Source organism: Oncorhynchus keta, chromosome 9, assembly GCF_023373465.1.
Source record: "Oncorhynchus keta strain PuntledgeMale-10-30-2019 chromosome 9, Oket_V2, whole genome shotgun sequence".
Classification (NCBI taxonomy): Eukaryota; Metazoa; Chordata; class Actinopteri; order Salmoniformes; family Salmonidae; genus Oncorhynchus; species Oncorhynchus keta.
The window spans coordinates 40138000-40155964 of record NC_068429.1 but is presented as its reverse complement, the minus strand read 5'-3'; the positions used below and the strand labels follow the sequence as shown (position 1 = coordinate 40155964).

Here is a 17965-nt window from a genome sequence, read left to right as displayed (position 1 = left end):
GTAGTTATCGTCAAGGTCCTAAAGCTGCATTCTCCCACATCAAGATGTTTGTGTGACCACATGAGCCTTCAAACCTATTGTTTATAATCCCCTATTCATTGTCAACCCAACTTGAACATTTGACATTTAATTAATCTTATATAATTCTTCAATTTCTGGTTCTCAGCAGACATGATTTGAGAAACATTCGAGTTCTCAAATTGTTTGACTTCAAAACCTTGATCACTGCTTACCATTAACAACGCATTTTTCTAATGACCTTGTACTGCGCCGTATGAACTCACGTGCTCGCCGTAGTTGTTGGTGTCCGCTACCTAGTTAGCTTGCCCTCTTCGCAGTGGTAAGCGCTGTAAAATGTTACTACCTGTTTGTGTGGGATTATAAAAATGTCTGCGAAAGCAACAGGAACCAGAGGGTTTTATTTCAATACTGTCTTGTCCTTGGCGCGTTCTTTGGCCGCACACCGCCCTGCGCCTATAGATAAGGTGAGTCTGAATGATTTAAAAGCATTAGTGAGCTAATGCTAGCTAAGTTGACTATTAGGTTCGGTTAACATTACGTGTGTACCTTGTTGCTATATGTACATGGCTAACTCATAGTGATGTGCGATGCTATCGAGAGCAGCTACTAGCTAGCTACTCGTTTTCCATAAGCTACACAGCTGTTGGAGAAACAGTTTACTAATTTAGCTAGCTTTGTTAGTCATTCATTCTCAAACAAGGCCCTTGCTTTGGCTTGTCATTCCACATCGGAACACGATACAGCAACAAGGCAGTTGTACACATTGGGCTAGTTCGTTTTACATGACCCGGTGCCCAGGAGGATGAAGATTGCATTTAAGGACCAATGGAAAGGTCTAAGATGACCAAACTCCGCCTACCCGGAGCACCGTGCCTTGCAAAACGAACTAGCCCATACTGACAACCTAGTTTAATAACTAGCAAACAATTTGCTTGGTACGCCTTTAGCTGTCTGTCGATGAAATGGTCGATTGTCATTCCATCAGAATGAGGAAGTTAGTATAGCCATTAGTTATCAAGCTAGCTGTCAAACCTGTCAAATTAGTTAACGCCCCCATTTATTTGTCAACATTGGTCATTGATTGATTTACTATTTACTTGAATGTGCTGAATTCTTTATTTCAACCATACGGTTTATGATTTCAACAAACATAATTTGCCTCATTTCACATATCACAGTCATATAAAACCAACAACATGATTTGGGGTCTATTGTATTGCGAGGCTAATTATTCAGCGGTTGGCAGGAAAGCTGCATGGGAGGAACTGTCAGCCAAACTCTATTAAAAAACTGGAAGTCATCAATAGTGGCAAGGTGTAACATAACACAACCATATCTCCCATCTATGAAATGGATGGTTGTGTAAAAATGTTTTACTGCAAAAGTGGTTCAATTGATGGCACCACCCCTTAACTCAAACAGTGCAGAATAATGCCAGGCTGGAGGGGGGAGTGGCCACAAACTTATGTAACCCAATATTACAAGCTCTGATATTGCTCAAATTTGTTATACATGTAGCCAGCTGTCTGCCCTACACAGATAAATAGCATTATACCTGTAAACAGACAGATACAATAGGCGGAAATATAAACTCATTATGGTAAATGTAAACTTTTTGCACTCATTCAGTGCTGTATGGTCATGCCTGGAAATAATGCATACAGTTGGAAATATGTTGATGTTGTGGCTATTGTAATAGGCTCTACGGAAAACAAGTGGGCTCAGACATAGAAATAAAAACTTTTCGGGTCCAAGGTTCCTTAAGTGATGTTGTATCTATAGCCCCTAGTCTTGCGATTAAGTCAAAGGGACAATCACAGATGACCTTTTATTTTTTGCTTCAAATCCAAAATGGCTGCCGTTATAACAGTTGCTGGAGGTTAAAAACCACCTGTAAATAGGAATTTAGTAAATTGAGCATTTTTGTTTAGAATTGTGTACAACAGTCATGCCTATAAAGACTGTTGGTTTGAATATAAGTAGCCCTTGTTAATTTTGTATTGTTTTATTCTTGTTTGAATTCTTGTTTGAATTGTTTGAATAGCCGAAGCAAACTAGTTTTTCAATATGTGGGCAATTCCACCAAAATATAGTAACAAGCACACATTAGCATAACCAAGTTACAGGAAAGCAATCGTAATATAACAGGCAGGTACTCTAGTAGTGTATAAATACAGCTCTTTTCCCCAATAAAACTAATTGTGCAAGGTTGATTCAAAGTCTTTGAGCTGACCAGGTCATGATTGTGTCCTTAAAGGATGAGGAGACAATGTAGTCAGTGGTGGTTGTAGTTCTGGGGCCTGACCAGTAGCCAGTGGTGGTTGTAGTTCTGGGGCCTGACCAGTAGCCAGTGGTGGTTGTAGTTCTGGGACCTGACCAGTAGCCAGTGGTGGTTGTAGTTCTGTGGCCTGACCAGTAGTGGTTGTAGTTCTGGGGCTTGACCAGTAGTCAGTGGTGGTTGTAGTTCTGGGGCCTGACCAGTAGCCAGTGGTGGTTGTAGTTCTGGGGCCTGACCAGTAGCCAGTGGTGGTTGTAGTTCTGGGGCCTGACCAGTAGCCAGTGGTGGTTGTAGTTCTGGGGCCTGACGAGTTTACACAGCTAACTGGTCATTCTGGGCAATCTGCAGCGACAAGGTTAGTATCCTTCCTGTATGACTGGTGGAGTATTGGGGCTGTGGGCTACATTTTTACAAATGTATTAAAAATGAAAAACTTAAATCTCTTGGGTCAATAAGTTGTCTCTTTGTTATGGCAAGCCTAAATAAGGTCAGGAGTAAAAATGTGCTTTACAAGCCACAAGTTGCATGAACTCACTCTGTGTGCAATAATGGTGTTTAACAGGATTTTTTGAATGACGACCTCATCTTTGTACCCCACATCAGAGTTTCTGAACAATGTGACCGGGAAGATTTTAATTTACCAGACAATTTGAGAAATTTACCGGACATCCGTATCCATTCGATTCTGAACTGGGGCAGCCAGGGCCATCAATAAACAAGTGATATTGGCCAAATGAGACACATTTGAGAGACATGTCCTTAAAAACAGCATATAAAAAATGACCAAAACACCATTCCTTGTGTTTTGATATGTAGCATACTTTGGGGGGGTTTTTACTTTCCTAAAACAATAATTGTCCACATCACGGTTCAGGTGTCAGAGATTTGAGCACTACATGCATCAGAGCATTGCATGCATACAGTGCCATAGGAAAGTATTCAGACCCCTTCACTTTTTCCACATTTTGTTACGTTACAGCCCTTATTCTAAAATGAATTAAATAAATACATTTAAAAAAACTTCAGTAATCGACAAAAAATACCCAATAATGGCAAAGTGAAAACAGATTTTTGGAAATGTTTGCAAATTTATTAAAAATAAAATACGAAAATTCCTTATTTACATAAGTATTCAGACCCTTTGCTATGAGATTCGAAATTGAGCTCAGGTGCATTTTGTTTCCATTGATCATCCTTGAGATGTTTCTACAACTTGCTTGGAGTCCACATGTGGTAAATTCTATTGATTGGACATGATTTGGAAAGGCTCACACCTGTCTATATAAGGTCCCACAGTTGACAGTGCATGTCAGAGCAAAAACCAAGCCATGAGGTCGAAGGAATTGTCCGTCAAGGCACATAACTGGGGAAAGGTACCAAAAAATGTCTGTAGCATTGAAGGTCCTCAAGAACACAGTGGCCTCCATCATTCTTAAATGTAGGAAGTTTGGAACCACCAAGACTCTTCCTAGAGCTGGCCGCCCGGCCATATGGAGCAATCAGGGGAGAAGGGCCTTGGTCAGGGAGAGGGTTGGGCTAGTAACCGAAATGTTGCAAGTTCGAATCCCAGAGCTGACAAGGTACAAATCTGTCGTTCTGCACCTGAACAAGGCAGTTCCTAGGCCACCATTGAAAACTGACTTGCCAAGTTAAATAAATGGAAAATAAAATTTTAAAAACCCGATGGTCACTGCCAGAGCTCTAGAGTTCCTCTGTGGAGATGAGAGAACCTTCCAGAAGGACAACTATCTCTGCAGCGCTTCACCAATCAGGCCTTTATGGTAGTGACCAGACAGAAGCTACACTTCAGTAAAAGGCACCTAAAGACTCTCAGACCATGAGAAACAGGATTCTCTGGTCTGATGAATCCAAGATTGAACTCGTTGGCCTGAATGCAAAGTGTCACTTCTGAAGGAAACCTGGTACCGTCCCTACGGTGAAGCATGATGGTGGCAGCATCATGCAGTAGGGATGTCTTTCAGCGTCAGGTACTGAGAGACTAGTCAGGATTGAGGTATAGATGAACAGAGAGATCCTTGATGAAAACCTGCTCAGGGCCTCCGACTGGGGCGAAGGTTCACCTTCCAACAGGACAACGACCCTAAGCACACAGCCAAGACAATGCAGGAGTGGCTTCAGGACAAGTCTCTCTGAATATTCTTGAGTTGCTCAGCCAGAGTCCGGACTTGAACCCGATCGAACATCTTTGGAGAGACGTGAAAATAGTTGTGCAGCAACACTCCCCATCCAACCTGACAGAGCTTTGTGCAGGTTTGTGCAGTAGACAGGACTTGTACATTATCACAGCATATTAGCTATATGCCTTGCCTGACAATGTTGTTCTCAGATCATATTTTATTTAAAAACTCAAGCTTTAATAGCAAAATAGATTTAGTTTACAGCCTGAAACCAACTTTTTGGTCCACCAGCCAATGTGGCAGGTAGAAGAAAAACAATTCTACCAGCCAAATAATATATATTTTTATTTTTATAATCTTTTGCCATAATTACACTAAAAACGGATGAGGGGGCTTTGTAATGTAACTGCTGCTGACATTTATTTGGATACATCTGTAAGAATGAGCTAATGATTTGAAATTTCATCTGGCATAGAAAATGTGCTCTTTTCGTTCTACCTGTTTTCTGTTGATATTTCTTTGTATATATCCATACAAATTATGCTGATTCATGATTTCGACTGCCTGAGAAAAGCTGCCTGTCTGTCTCTCATCCAGACTCGTTCATTACTATGGGACAGCTGGATATAAATTTGAATATTGAAACAATGTTGCAGATGTCGGACAGACAGCTAGGTTTATACAAATCTCTGCTGTTGAAAATGAAATGTTAGTCTAAAAGAAATGTGAGAATGTTTAGATGCTTTGCAAATATATTCATTAAAAATACTACAAGGTGATTTTCTGGATTTTTTTTTTCTCATTTTGCCTGTCATAGTTGAAGTGTACCTATGATGAAAATTACAGGCCTCATCTTTTTAAGTGGGAGAACTTGCACAATTGGTGGCTGACTAAGTACTTTTTTCCACACTGTAGTGGTGATCAAGAGTATAAATTGCCTGACTGGGCTGATGAGAAAGTGGATTGCACAGTCAGATGGAACAGAGTAAATGGGCATTTTAACGTCGTAGCTTTAGCCGGTGGTAACATGTGGAATAGACACCGGCTGGAATGCTGTTTTAACCAATCAGCATCCAGGATTTGACCTTGCGATATAGGGCAAGATAGTATATATTCGTGGCGGTTAGGACTGATGGACTGACTAGTTAGCAAAATACAAGCCACATGTTTGCTGTTCATCTCTGTTTCAGGTCCAGAAGCTACAATGCATGTGTCCAGTAGATTTCAGAGGGGTGTTCCAGCTGGACGAGAGAAGGAGGGATGCGGTCATAGCTCTGGGCATCTTCCTGGTCGAGTCGGACCTACAGGTAGATTGAACTGAAGCAGCTAGGCCTACTCTGTTAATTGTTGCGTTTCTATAATGCTTTATATGGGACGGATGTTCCTTGAGTCCCTGACCCTGTCAGCTTTTCCTCGAGTGTTTTGCGATTTTATGTTTTTATTGCAGCACAAAGACGCTATCATCCCCTACCTGTTGGGGCTGCTGAAGGGACTTCCCAGAGTTCAATGGATCGAAGAAAGCTCTGGAAGCAAGGGACTTGGTAAGGATAGAGATGCAAGCGTTTGTCTGTCTCACGGCATTCAGTATGAATTCATCCTGTCTGACTGGTTGATGGTCTATCTTCCTGTCCTACAGAGATCCTGCCGGTAGCAGAGAACTTCTGCTTCTGTCTGGGCACTCTTCTATCTGACGTTGCCCAGCGAGATAACACCTTGCGAGGACAGATCCTGGAGGCCATCATGGACATAATGCAGGTCCTGCTGGACATCTGCCTGGACCCAGAGAGCCATGATAAAGGTACCAGCATGTTCTCTATGTCACCATTTGTCTTTCAAAAGTGTTTTTAGGAAAATGTTAGTTCCAGGTTAGTTATTGAGTTCATTTCTCTTGTCCTCCTCACAAACGTTGTGATATACGTAGATGGACACAGAAAGAGCATAGAATGAAAAATGCAGCTGTTCACCTGTCTGTCTCTTTCTCTCACCCCTCTCCCTTCCTCCCTAGAATACCTGTGCCGGTACACTGTGCCCTGCCTGTTGGGCGTGGCCCGGGCCTTCGGTCGCTATAGCAACACAGAGGAGCCCCTGCTGTCCAAGCTATTCCCGCGGGCGGGAGCCCCGCTGCTGTCCGGTGCCGAGGAGGCTGACCCGTCACGACGGCGCTCCTTCAACGACTTCCGCTCCATCATGCCGGCCTCGCTGCTCACAGTTTGTCAGGGAGACACCATCAGGCGCAAAGGAAGCTCCGTGTCCAGCATATCACAGCAGGTACTATTACCATACTATACCAACACTACTACCATCACTACTGCTTCACCATAGTACTGCCATTACTGCTCATTGTGTGTCAGGGAGACACCATGAGACGCAAGGGCTCCTCTGTTACTATTTCTATTTCAGTACAGAGAATACGTCTGTACTACCATACCCTGCCACTAGAGGTCAAGGGAGTATCGTATTTGAAATGTCTGAAAATGTTATTTTCTTCTGTAGGCCAGTCCAGAGCGAGCAGGACTGACTCTCAGCTGCCCAGTTGATCCCTCTGCACAGTACTTTGAAGGTGAGGAAATATAAGAAAAGCAATATACACTGCTCAAAAAAATAAAGGGAACACTAAAATAACACATCCTATGAAATATTCTTAAATACTTTTTTCTTTACATAGTTGAATGTGTTGACAACAAAATCACACAAAAATTATCAATGGAAATCAAATGTATCAACCCATGGAGGTCTGGATATGGAGTCACACACTCAAAATGAAAGTGGAAAACCACACTATAGGCTGATCCAACTTTGATGTAATGTCCTTAAAACAAGTAAAATTGAGGCTCAGTAGTGTGTGTGGCCTCCACGTGCCTGTATGACCTCCCTACAACACATGGGCATGCTCCTGATGAGGACTCCTGGACAGTCTGTGGTGCAATGTGGCGTTGGTGGATGGAGCGAGACATGATGTGCCAGATGTGCTCAATTGGATTCAGGTCTGGGGAACGGACGGGCCAGTCCATAGCATCAATGCCTTCCTCTTGCAGGAACTGCTGACACACTTCAGCCACATGAGGTCTAACATTGTCTTGCATTAGGAGGAACCCGGGGCCAATCGCACCAGCATATAGTCTCACAAGGGGTCTGAGGATCTCATCTCGGTACCTAATGGCAGTCAGGCGACCTCTGGCGAGCACATGGAGGGCTGTGCGGCCCCCCAAAGAAATGCCACCCCACACCATGACTGACCCACTGCCAAACCGGTCATGCTGGAGGATGTTGCAGGCAGCAGAACGTTCTCCACGGTGTCTCCAGACTCTGTAACTTCTGTCACATGTGCTCAGTGTGAACCTGCTTTCATCTGTGAAGAGCACAGGGCACCAGTGGTGAATTTGCCAATCTTGGTGTTCTCTGGCAAATGCCAAACTTCCTGCACGGTGTTGGGCTGTAAGCATAAACCCCCACCTGTGGACGTCGGGCCCTCATACCACCCTCATGGAGTCTGTTTCTGACGGTTTGAGCAGACACATGCACATTTGTGGCCTGCTGCAGGTAATTTTGCAGGGCTCTGGCAGTGCTCCTCCTTGCACAAAGGCGGAGGTAGCGGTCCTGCTGCTGGGTTGTTGCCCTCCTACGGCCTCCTCCACGTCTCCTGATGTACTGGCCTGTCTCCTGGTAGCGCCTCCATGCTCTGGACACTACGCTGACAAACACAGCAAACCTTCTTGCCACAGTTCGCATTGATGTGCCATCCTGGATGAGCTGCACTACCTGAGCCACTTGTGTGGGTTGTAGACTCCGTCTCATGCTACCACTAGAGTGAAAGCACCGCCAGCATTCAAAAGTGACCAAAACATCAGCCAGGAAGCATAGGAACTGAGAAGTGGTCTGTGGTCGCCACAAGCAGAACCACTCCTTTATTGGGGGTGTCTTGCTAATTGCCTATAGTTTCCACCTGTTGTCTATTCCATTTGCACAACAGCATGTGAAATTTATTGTCAATCAGTGTTTCTTCCTAAGTGGACAGTTTGATTTCACAGAAGTGTGATTGACTTGTAGTTACATTGTGTTGTTTAAGTGTTCCCTTTATTTTTTTTAAGCAGTGTATTTCGGAAGTATTTCAGTTGATTTAGTAGCCCACGTCTCACTTTTTGACTGATACTTTTCTCATTATATATATCACTCTCTCTCACCCTCCCTCTCTCTATCCCCCCTCTCACCCTCCCTTCCTCTCTCTATCCCCCCCCTCACCCTCCCTTCCTCTCTCTACACCCTCCCTTCCTCTCTCTATCCCCCCTCTCACCCTCCCTTCCTCTCTCTATCCCCCCTCTCACCCTCCCTTCCTCTCTCACCCCCTCCCTCCCTTCCTCTCTCTATCCCCCCTCTCACCCTCCCTTCCTCTCTCTATCCCCCCCTCTCACCCTCCCCCTTCCTCCTCCCTATCCCCCCTCTCACCCTCCCTTCCTTCTCTCTATCCCCCTCTCACCCTCCCTTCCTCTCTCTATCCCCCTCTCACCCTCCCTTCCTCTCTCTATCCCCCCCTCTCACCCTCCCTTCCCTTCTATCCCTCTCTGTCACCCTCCCTTCCTCTCTCTATCCCTCTCTCTGTCACCCTCCCTTCCTCTCTCTATCCCTCTCTCTGTCACCCTCCCTTCCTCTCTCTATCCCTCTCTCTGTCACCCTCCCTTCCTCTCTCTATCCCTCTCTCTGTCACCCTCCCTTCCTCTCTCTATCCCTCTCTCTGTCACCCTCCCTTCCTCTCTCTATCCCTCTCTCTGTCACCCTCCCTTCCTCTCTCTATCCCTCTCTCTGTCACCCTCCCTTCCTCTCTCCATCCCTCTCTCTGTCACCCTCCCTTCCTCTCTCTATCCCTCTCGCTGTCACCCTCCCTTCCTCTCTCTATCCCCCTATCGCTTTCTTTCCCCCCAGGCTCCTATCTCCCTGATGGTAGTGCTGTGGACCCAGACTATTACTTCTCCACCATCAGTTCTAGTTTCTCTGTGTCTCCTCTGTTCACGGGCAGTGCCCAGGGAGAGTTTGACGTCCCTCTGGACATTCTGCGCCAGCTCCTCAACATGGTCAGTACATGTGTAGAATCGGATTGGATAGAACTGTGGAATCGGGTTGGATAGAACTGTGGAATCGGGTTGGATAGAACTGTGGAATCGTTTTTCAGAATTAATTTCTAAGTGTTCTGTTTGTCTTGTGCAGGTTGAGCAGTTTGTCGCTGAATCCTTTCTGAAAACACTGGATGACACCTTGCAGGAATTTCTGGAGGTAGGTTCATTTCCCCTCTATTTGATTGAAAGCACCTTCCTGTGTAGCCCTCAAGATAGATGTTCCATCATGTTTGTTGTGTTCTCTCCCTGTAGTTGAACCCAGGTATGCACCTGCACTACAGGACCTTCAGTGATCCTCTGTATGTGACCATCTTCAAGATGCTCAGAGACACGCTGTATAACCTGAAAGGTAACAACCCCACTGGTCTCTCACCCGAACCTTTTTAAAGGGGAGAAATCTGCAGTTGCTACATCCATTTTTGGACATATACATGAATGATATGTACCCATATCTTATAAGTGCCTCCTGAACTCAACTGTCGTACCCCATCAGAACTCAAAAGATAAGTTGGTTGTAAGCAAACACTATGCAGCCTCAACTTGGTTACAATTATCATTTTGATTTCATGCATGAAATCAATTTGTGAATTTGAGCGTGGTTACATTTCTCCAGTCCAGTCCCTCAGCTGTTTAGCAACACCAGTGTTGTTGTTTGAACAGCAGATTGACCCTAACCTTTAACCTAACCTAACCCAACCCATCTCTAATATACAGAAATGACCTGATTTGCTATTGTTCAGAATCAGTTCAGCAGACTGTTTGCTGCACGTGTTTCTGACTGTTCCACGAGCGAGTTATTGATGTTGGTGTGGCGGTGTTCCCAGACCTGCAGACGGGCTACGTGAAGGAGGTTCATGACTTTGTCCTGGAGCAGTTCAGTAGTAGCCAGTCAGAGCTGCAGAGGATCCTACATGATGTAGATCACCTCCACAGTGAGCTGAGTCCTCTGAAGCTACGCTGCCAGGCGAACGCTGCCTGCGTCGACCTCATGGTCTGGGCCGTCACTGAGGAGCAGGGTAAGACTGTCCCCCGTGCGCATGCCTTGAAAAGCAGGGGGGGGATTGGGTCATTCATTTGGAATGAACACAAACCGACTGTTGTTCATGCGTTTTGCTTTGATCAGGAGCTGAGAACCTGTGTACCAAGCTGTCGGAGAAGCTGCAGTCCAAGACGTCCAGTAAAGTTATCATCGCTCACATGCCCCTGCTCATCTGCTGTCTACAGGTATGTTCTGAAATGCCGACAGTGGTTCCCTCCGAGTCGCTTCCTGTTTTTGTCTGTCTTCACAATATTGTGTTGATGAGAATGCCATAATACGAGTATCAATCATACCTAATAAGAATGAGCCTGGGTGTGTTTGTGTGTAGGGTCTGGGTCGTCTGTGTGAGCGGTTCCCGGTGGTGGCCCACTCTGTCACCATGTCTCTCAGAGACTTCCTGGTGGTCCCCTCTCCTGTCCTGGTCAAGTTGTACAAGTACCACAGCCAGTACACCACAGGGACAGGTGAGGTCAAGATCCACGTGACCAATGAGCACTCCCAGTCTACGTTCAGTGCTCACGCCAATAAGAAGAGCCAGCCCTCCATGTACGAACAGCTCCGAGACATCTCCATAGACAACATCTGCAGGTGAGGAAAGACTTTTGTTTTCAGAGAAGAGAAATATAAGCAACGTTCGCGCCTTTCATTCGCTGCTGTCACCAAATATGCGGTCTGTTTCTTTCCCTTCTCTCAGCTGTCTGAAGGCTGGTCTGACTATGGACAGTGTTATAGTGGAGGCTTTCCTAGCCAGCCTGTCCAACCGTCTCTACATCTCTCAAGAGAATGACAAGTAAGTCTATCTGACCCCAACATCACCTCTTACTTTACTTATGAAATAACTCTCAATGTTAGCGGGTGAACCTCAGGTGACCTGCCTAGAAAGACTGTCCTGCAGTTATTGATAGGAGCTCTAACCAATCCCCATCTCTGTGGCAATGACTGGCAGCCCCTGTGACCAACCGTATGTCTCTCTTCTCCCCCCCCCCACCCAGAGAGGCCCACTTGATCCCAGACCACACCATCAGAGCCCTGGGTCACATCGCGGTGGCTCTGAGGGACACGCCCCGCGTCATGGAGCCCATCCTGCAGATCCTACAGCAGAAGTTCTGCCAGCCGCCTTCACAGCTAGACGTACTCATTATAGATCAGCTGGGATGCATGGTCATCACTGGGAATGTGAGGCGCTCACACACTCGATCTTGTCCTTTTATACTCATTCCTTCTTCCCTCTCTCCCCTTTGCAATACATCCCTCAGCAAACGCATGGTTTTCTCTCACCTCACAGCAATATATCTACCAGGAGGTGTGGAACCTGTTCCAGCAGATCAGTGTGAAGGCCTCCTCGATGGTCTACTCCACCAAGGACTACAAGGACCACGGATACAGGTGTCCTCAGCCCCTAAACCTTTGCCCCCTATCCTATCCTCAGTAGCCAATCATGACTATAGGAGCTAGTGCTTCCGAGGGACCAGAAATCTTCCAATACGTTGTATCAAACAAACAAAAAAAATCAAGAAGACGACAGAAAACATGATATCTTCTGTAGTTGATCGGTTGTAGTGAAGGAGGAGCGATGCTTTTTGATGACATCATGAATGAATCAAACAGGCCTGGCCGCGCTTCGGGCTGCAGCACACAGAGTCAGAACCGGCACGGACACGACATCTGACACACAGCATAAAATAATGTGACCGGCAAAACAAAAAAAATCATTGACCACGTTTACATGCGCACAGTATTTCGGATAGTAGCTCATATCCCGCTTAAGGTCTTATTCGGGATAAGCTGTTTACATGCACTTTTGATATCCCGCTCACTAGTATCCCTGTAACCATGAATAAACAGAACATTCCTCATTTAAGATCATCAGGTTTAAATGGAATCGTAACTGACATCTGGACACTGACTGTAGGTCTATAACCTCTCACATGTAGTGTAATATAATATTAACTCCTGCAGAATTATGCATTTCTTGCAGTTAAATGATACACCAAATGTTGATTTTTGTCTCGGGAACAGGAGTGGAGAAATATGCTTTATTTCAGCGTCTCTTGAGAAACTGCGAATGTGGGTGTCGTGTTGTCTTGGACACTGTTATGCAAGCAGACAGTATTTCAACCACATAAAATATGCACCCAAGACTAACTGAACTGTCTTATCAGAAACGTGTTTCATCGATTTTCTCAGCATCTCATTTCCTTAAAACCGGTCAAACTGTTGACATTTTGCACAGGTCCATTCTTTCCTCTGTTGTGGAGTTATTGACTTTTCTCCCTGGTTTCCTAAACGAAACCGACAACTTTACTGGTGTCAGCTAGATTACTAATGCATTCATTCTATTGATGTAAGACGTTCTGGTGAGCACTGCTTTATTTAGACTTCTAGGGCAACAAGTTATGACCGAAGAGAATCTGCATGTAACTGTAGTTGACAAATAAATGGCCTACCAAATGTTGGAAATTATAAGCAAAAAACATAAATTAGGTGTGAAAGTAGCATAACCCAGTAAGTCAGCGTCTCCCTAACTCGGTGCACGTTTTGGTTTTTGCCCTAGCATTACAGCCGTGTAGTACTCCAACAAAAACCAAAACGTGCACCTCTTGTGGTCCCCAGGACCGAGTTTGGGAAACACCGCAGTAGGCTATATCGTCCAGTAGCCTGCAGAGTATCAGCAAAACCAATTATTATAGATGTATTATGGTAGATGGAACTGCACGGGTAACCTACTTTCTGAAGGGATTTGACAATCCGGTGAGAACAGCATCACACAACACCCGTGATATGTGAAACGGAGCAGACTGCGAAAAACAACAGTAAACAGAATAAGGTGTTTACATGCCACAGTATCCCGTCTAAGATCAACATATCCCAGCTATCTCATGACCTGTATACAAGCTTTTCCAGGTTATGGTAAATGGGATATGATTTGTAGGGTGCCGTCTTTCGGATGGGACGTTAAAACGGGTGTCCTGACTCTTTGTGGTCACTAAAAGATTCCATGGCACTTATCATAAGAGTAAGGGTGTTAACCCCGGTGTCCTGGCTAAATTCCCAATCTGGCTCTCATACCATCATGGTCACTTAATCATCCCCCGTTTCTAATTGGCTCATTCATCCCGCCTCCACTCCCCTGTAACTATTCCCCAAGTCGTTGCTGAAAATGAGAGTGTGGAGGGGGTTAATATTGTTTTTAATTATGTCTATATGCGTCAACTCCAAAAAATAATAACGGGATATTGGTGTGCGTGTAAACGTGGTTACTGTTTACACAACCTATGATAGCCTAACACCACTGTCACCAATAGAGACAACAACAGTGTCACATCAAATGTGACAGGCTCGTTGTGCTGAAAGGACAGCGACCGTAATACCCGTGCACTCCAGTTTTAGTCAAGTACATAGACACGGCTGATAGACAGACGACAGAAGTCACACACAGCATCAAATAATGTTAAAGAATAAGCAGCCCATTCACTCCAGTAGGCCCCACCCAATCAGAACAATGCAAAAGACCTTCTGTCCAGCTTCTGAAGGCCTAGCCAATGGCTGGCTGAACTCGTTAGATTGTTCTACCCAGAGACCACCAAAGCAAAATCCTGATGGGATATTTTTTTTGTCTTCAGTATTAACCCACTCACTTACTGACTCAAACTGAAGAGATGAAATCAGAAGATCATTAAAATTATTGTAAAAAGACAGACATTTTGTTTAAATCCTCAGGCCTTCCCTGTTCCCCACAGTCCCCCACTGCCGAACCCCTTCTCACTGCACATAGCCAGCTCCATGACCCACTATACTAAAAACGACTATGCTAATCTCATGTGTGTTTCAGACACTGTTCCCTGGCCGTGATCAATGCGTTAGCAAACATAGCAGCTAACCTGGCCTCAGAGCAGATGGTAGATGAGCTGCTGGTCAACCTACTGGAGCTGTTTGTCCAGCTTGGACTGGAGGGCAAGAGGGCCAGCGAGAGGGCCTCGGACAAGGGCCCCGCACTGAAGGTACACTCCATTTACACAGTAACCATAACTTAGGCCAGACTACAAGGTTCCTTGACAACAGGCTTGTGTTAGTTGTTTTGCGTTGACATTGTTTAGCTATCGTTTATTTATTTCCAGGCGTCAAGCAGTGCAGGAAACCTTGGCGTACTGATTCCTGTTATTGCCGTGGTATGTGGGTTGCCTCTATACATTTAGTATTTTCAACAGTTTGCGCAGTATTTGTCTCGAGTGTCTGTGCAGCACTACTTCATCTCTACACTCCGTATTGATCTGGGTCTCCTTTCTCTGTGTAGCTGACAAAGCGTCTGCCGCCCATCAAGGAAGCGAAGCCTCGCCTGCAGAAGCTGTTCAGAGACTTCTGGCTCTACTCTGTGGTGATGGGCTTCGCTGTTGAGGGATCAGGTGGCTGTTTAAGATTATATTAACATATACTACAGTAAACCACCAGGATTGGTGTACAATCTATAGAATTGACTCGACGTGGTTTAAATGGTGGCCTATACCCATCTGATGGTAAGATTAAAGTGAGTTTATCAGTCATTCTGCTGTGTAAAAGTGCATAGGTTTATTAAGGGTTTTGTGTGTTCTGCAGGTCTGTGGCCAGAGGAGTGGTATGAGGGAGTGTGTGAGATCGCCACCAAGTCTCCCCTCCTCACTTTCCCCAGTGGAGAACCCCTACGCTCTGAACTACAGTACAACTCTGCCCTGAAGAACGACACTGTCACCGCAGTATGAAACGCAACCACACACACACATACAGATTGTGTACAGACATACACACACATCCTACTACAAACACACACACACACTGATGTTCCTGGTTTTGGCTGATGTTTATAAACCTGCTGGTTTTGTGTGTGTCTACAGGCTGGAGTACATGTGTTTTTTTCTCTCCCCTCTCTCACCAGGATGCGGAGCTGAATGACCTGACTTCTAGACTCTGACCGTTTCACCAGGATGCTAGACTCTGACCGTTTCCAACCATCTCTCCCCTCTTCTCTCACCAGGATGCTGCGTGCTCTAGACTCTGACTGTTTCCAATCCATCTCTCCCCTGGATGCTGCGTGTCTGACTCTGACAATCCATCTCCCTCTTCTCTCACCAGGATGCTGCGTGCTCTAGACTCTGACCGTTTCCAATCCATCTCTCCCCTCTTCTCTCACCAGGATGCTGCGTGCTCTAGACTCTGACCGTTTCCAATCCACCTCCCCTCTTTCTCTCACCAGGATGCTCGTGCTCTAGACTCTGACCGGCCAGGATGCTGAGACTCTGACCGTTTCCAATCCATCTCTCCCCTTCTCTCACCAGGATGCTGCGTGCTCTAGACTCTGACCGTTTCCAATCCATCTCTCCCTCTCTCACCAGGATGCTGCGTGCTCTAGACTCTGACCGTTTCCAATCCATCTCTCCCCTCTTCTCTCACCAGGATGCTGCGTGCTCTAGACTCTGACCGTTTCCAGGTGATGTTCCGCTACTTTGAGGACAGAGCCATCCAGAAGGACAAGTCTGGTAAGCTGCATTACACAGTCATTGCAGTTAATACACAGGTGTTACATAGGTATTACTCATGTATTAGACCGCTATTACACATTTATTACAAATATATTTGCCGTTTATTCCACATGATTTAGACAGTGATATAATGAATGTCTCCTCTCTTTGTCTCCAGGGATGATGCAGTGTGTGATAGCCGTTGGGGACAAAGTGTTTGAGGTCTTCCTACAGATGATGGCTGAGAAGGTAAGGTTGTCGGATAACACTTAACATTTACATTTACATTTAAGTCATTTAGCAGACGCTCTTATCCAGAGCGACTTACAAATTGGTGCATTCACCTTATGACATCCAACACGAGCCATGGAGTCATGGAGCCATGGAGTCATGGAGTCATGGAGCCATGGAGCCATGGAGCCATGGAGCCATGGAGTCATGGAGTCATGGAGCCATGGAGTCATGGAGCCATGGAGCCATGGAGCCATGGAGTCATGGAGTCATGGAGCCATGGAGTCATGGAGCCATGGAGTCATGGAGCCATGGAGTCATGGAGCCATGGAGTCATGGAGCCATGGAGCCATGGAGTCATGGAGTCATGGAGCCATGGAGCCATGGAGCCATGGAGCCATGGAGCCATGGAGTCGTACAACGAATATTTGAGGACCGTCGTCAGATTCAATCAAAACGGAGAGACGCAAGAGCATCTGAAAGTCAAGGACACCTGACCGTCTGTGGAGCGTGTCCTCTCCAATGATTGGTGGGTTGGTTTAACCGCTGCTCTCTCTCCTGTGTTTCTCTCCCCAGCCGAAGACTAAAGCCCACGAGGAGGAGTTGGAGCGCCACGCTCAGTTCCTATTGGTCAACTTCAACCACATCCACAAGAGGATCCGTAGGGTGGCCGACAAATACCTGTCAGGTCTGGCCGAAACGTTCCCCCACCTGCTGTGGAGTGGCCGCGTACTGAAGACGATGCTGGACATCCTGCAGACCCTCTCCCTCTCCCTCGGCGCGGTGCGCACACATGCTCTCTGGTATCCACCTGCCAATTGTTATTCTCTGTGATCCCTCAATGTATTGACTTGTGCCCCTGCTTTGTGTATAGGACATCCATAAGGACCAGCCGTACTACGACATCCCGGACACGCCCTACAGGATCACTGTACCAGACACATACGAGGCCAGAGAGGTAGGAATGGGTGTTTGGTGTGTGTGTGTTTTCTGAATGTTGCATTGACGTTTCTATGTGGTTGTAGAGCATAGTGAAGGACTTTGCTGCTCGCTGTGGGGAGATCCTGAAGGAAGCCATGAAGTGGGCCCCCTCTGTCACCAAGTCACACCTACAGGTGAGCTACACACACACACACACACACACACACACACACACACACACACACACACACACACACACACACACACACACACATTTTGTAAAGGAAAAGCAGATGGAAACGCATTGCAGATGTTCTGTCAAATCATTGTTCATGAAGAGGTTCTAAATGGCTTTTTTTGAAGAAGTCAAGGTTTTAGATGAGTCTTGTCTTCATTCCCTGTTTTTGATGTTCTTCTCCATCTCCAGGAGTACCTGAACAAGCATCAGAACTGGGTGTCAGGTCTGTCCCAGCACACTGGCCTGGCCATGGCTACAGAGAGCATCCTGCACTTCGCTGGCTACAACAGACAGAGCACTACGCTAGGGGTGAGAACACACACACACCTAAAAATGTATTTCCATTCAAAATTGTATTTTCCATAACTCTAACCCTAAACCTAACCCCTAAACCTAAGCCTAAAATAGCCTTTTTACAAGTGAGGACCGGCAAAATATCCTGACTTCTCAGAGTTGTAGGACTTCTGGTACTCACAAGTATAGTAAAACGTGTCCACAC

At 45.9% G+C, this 17965-nt stretch overlaps 1 protein-coding gene across 1 annotated transcript in view; it reads left to right on the top strand.

The window, feature by feature from the left end:
* The first annotated feature begins 283 nt into the window (after positions 1-283).
* Positions 284-17965, top strand: part of LOC118387778 (phosphatidylinositol 4-kinase alpha-like) — a 39237-nt gene continuing 21555 nt past the window's right edge. The window contains exons 1-26 of the mRNA XM_052524744.1: positions 284-485; positions 5628-5744; positions 5885-5978; positions 6074-6235; positions 6443-6705; positions 6931-6997; positions 9355-9503; positions 9637-9702; positions 9798-9894; positions 10370-10561; positions 10669-10769; positions 10913-11172; positions 11279-11374; positions 11577-11760; positions 11870-11970; positions 14417-14585; positions 14703-14753; positions 14879-14987; positions 15178-15318; positions 15443-15465; positions 16010-16094; positions 16255-16325; positions 16884-17090; positions 17182-17265; positions 17333-17422; positions 17656-17775. Of these exons, the coding sequence (XP_052380704.1) occupies positions 387-485; positions 5628-5744; positions 5885-5978; positions 6074-6235; positions 6443-6705; positions 6931-6997; positions 9355-9503; positions 9637-9702; positions 9798-9894; positions 10370-10561; positions 10669-10769; positions 10913-11172; positions 11279-11374; positions 11577-11760; positions 11870-11970; positions 14417-14585; positions 14703-14753; positions 14879-14987; positions 15178-15318; positions 15443-15465; positions 16010-16094; positions 16255-16325; positions 16884-17090; positions 17182-17265; positions 17333-17422; positions 17656-17775 (3198 nt within the window). The 5' untranslated portion in view covers positions 284-386. The remainder of the gene's footprint in view (positions 486-5627; positions 5745-5884; positions 5979-6073; positions 6236-6442; positions 6706-6930; positions 6998-9354; positions 9504-9636; positions 9703-9797; positions 9895-10369; positions 10562-10668; positions 10770-10912; positions 11173-11278; positions 11375-11576; positions 11761-11869; positions 11971-14416; positions 14586-14702; positions 14754-14878; positions 14988-15177; positions 15319-15442; positions 15466-16009; positions 16095-16254; positions 16326-16883; positions 17091-17181; positions 17266-17332; positions 17423-17655; positions 17776-17965) is intronic.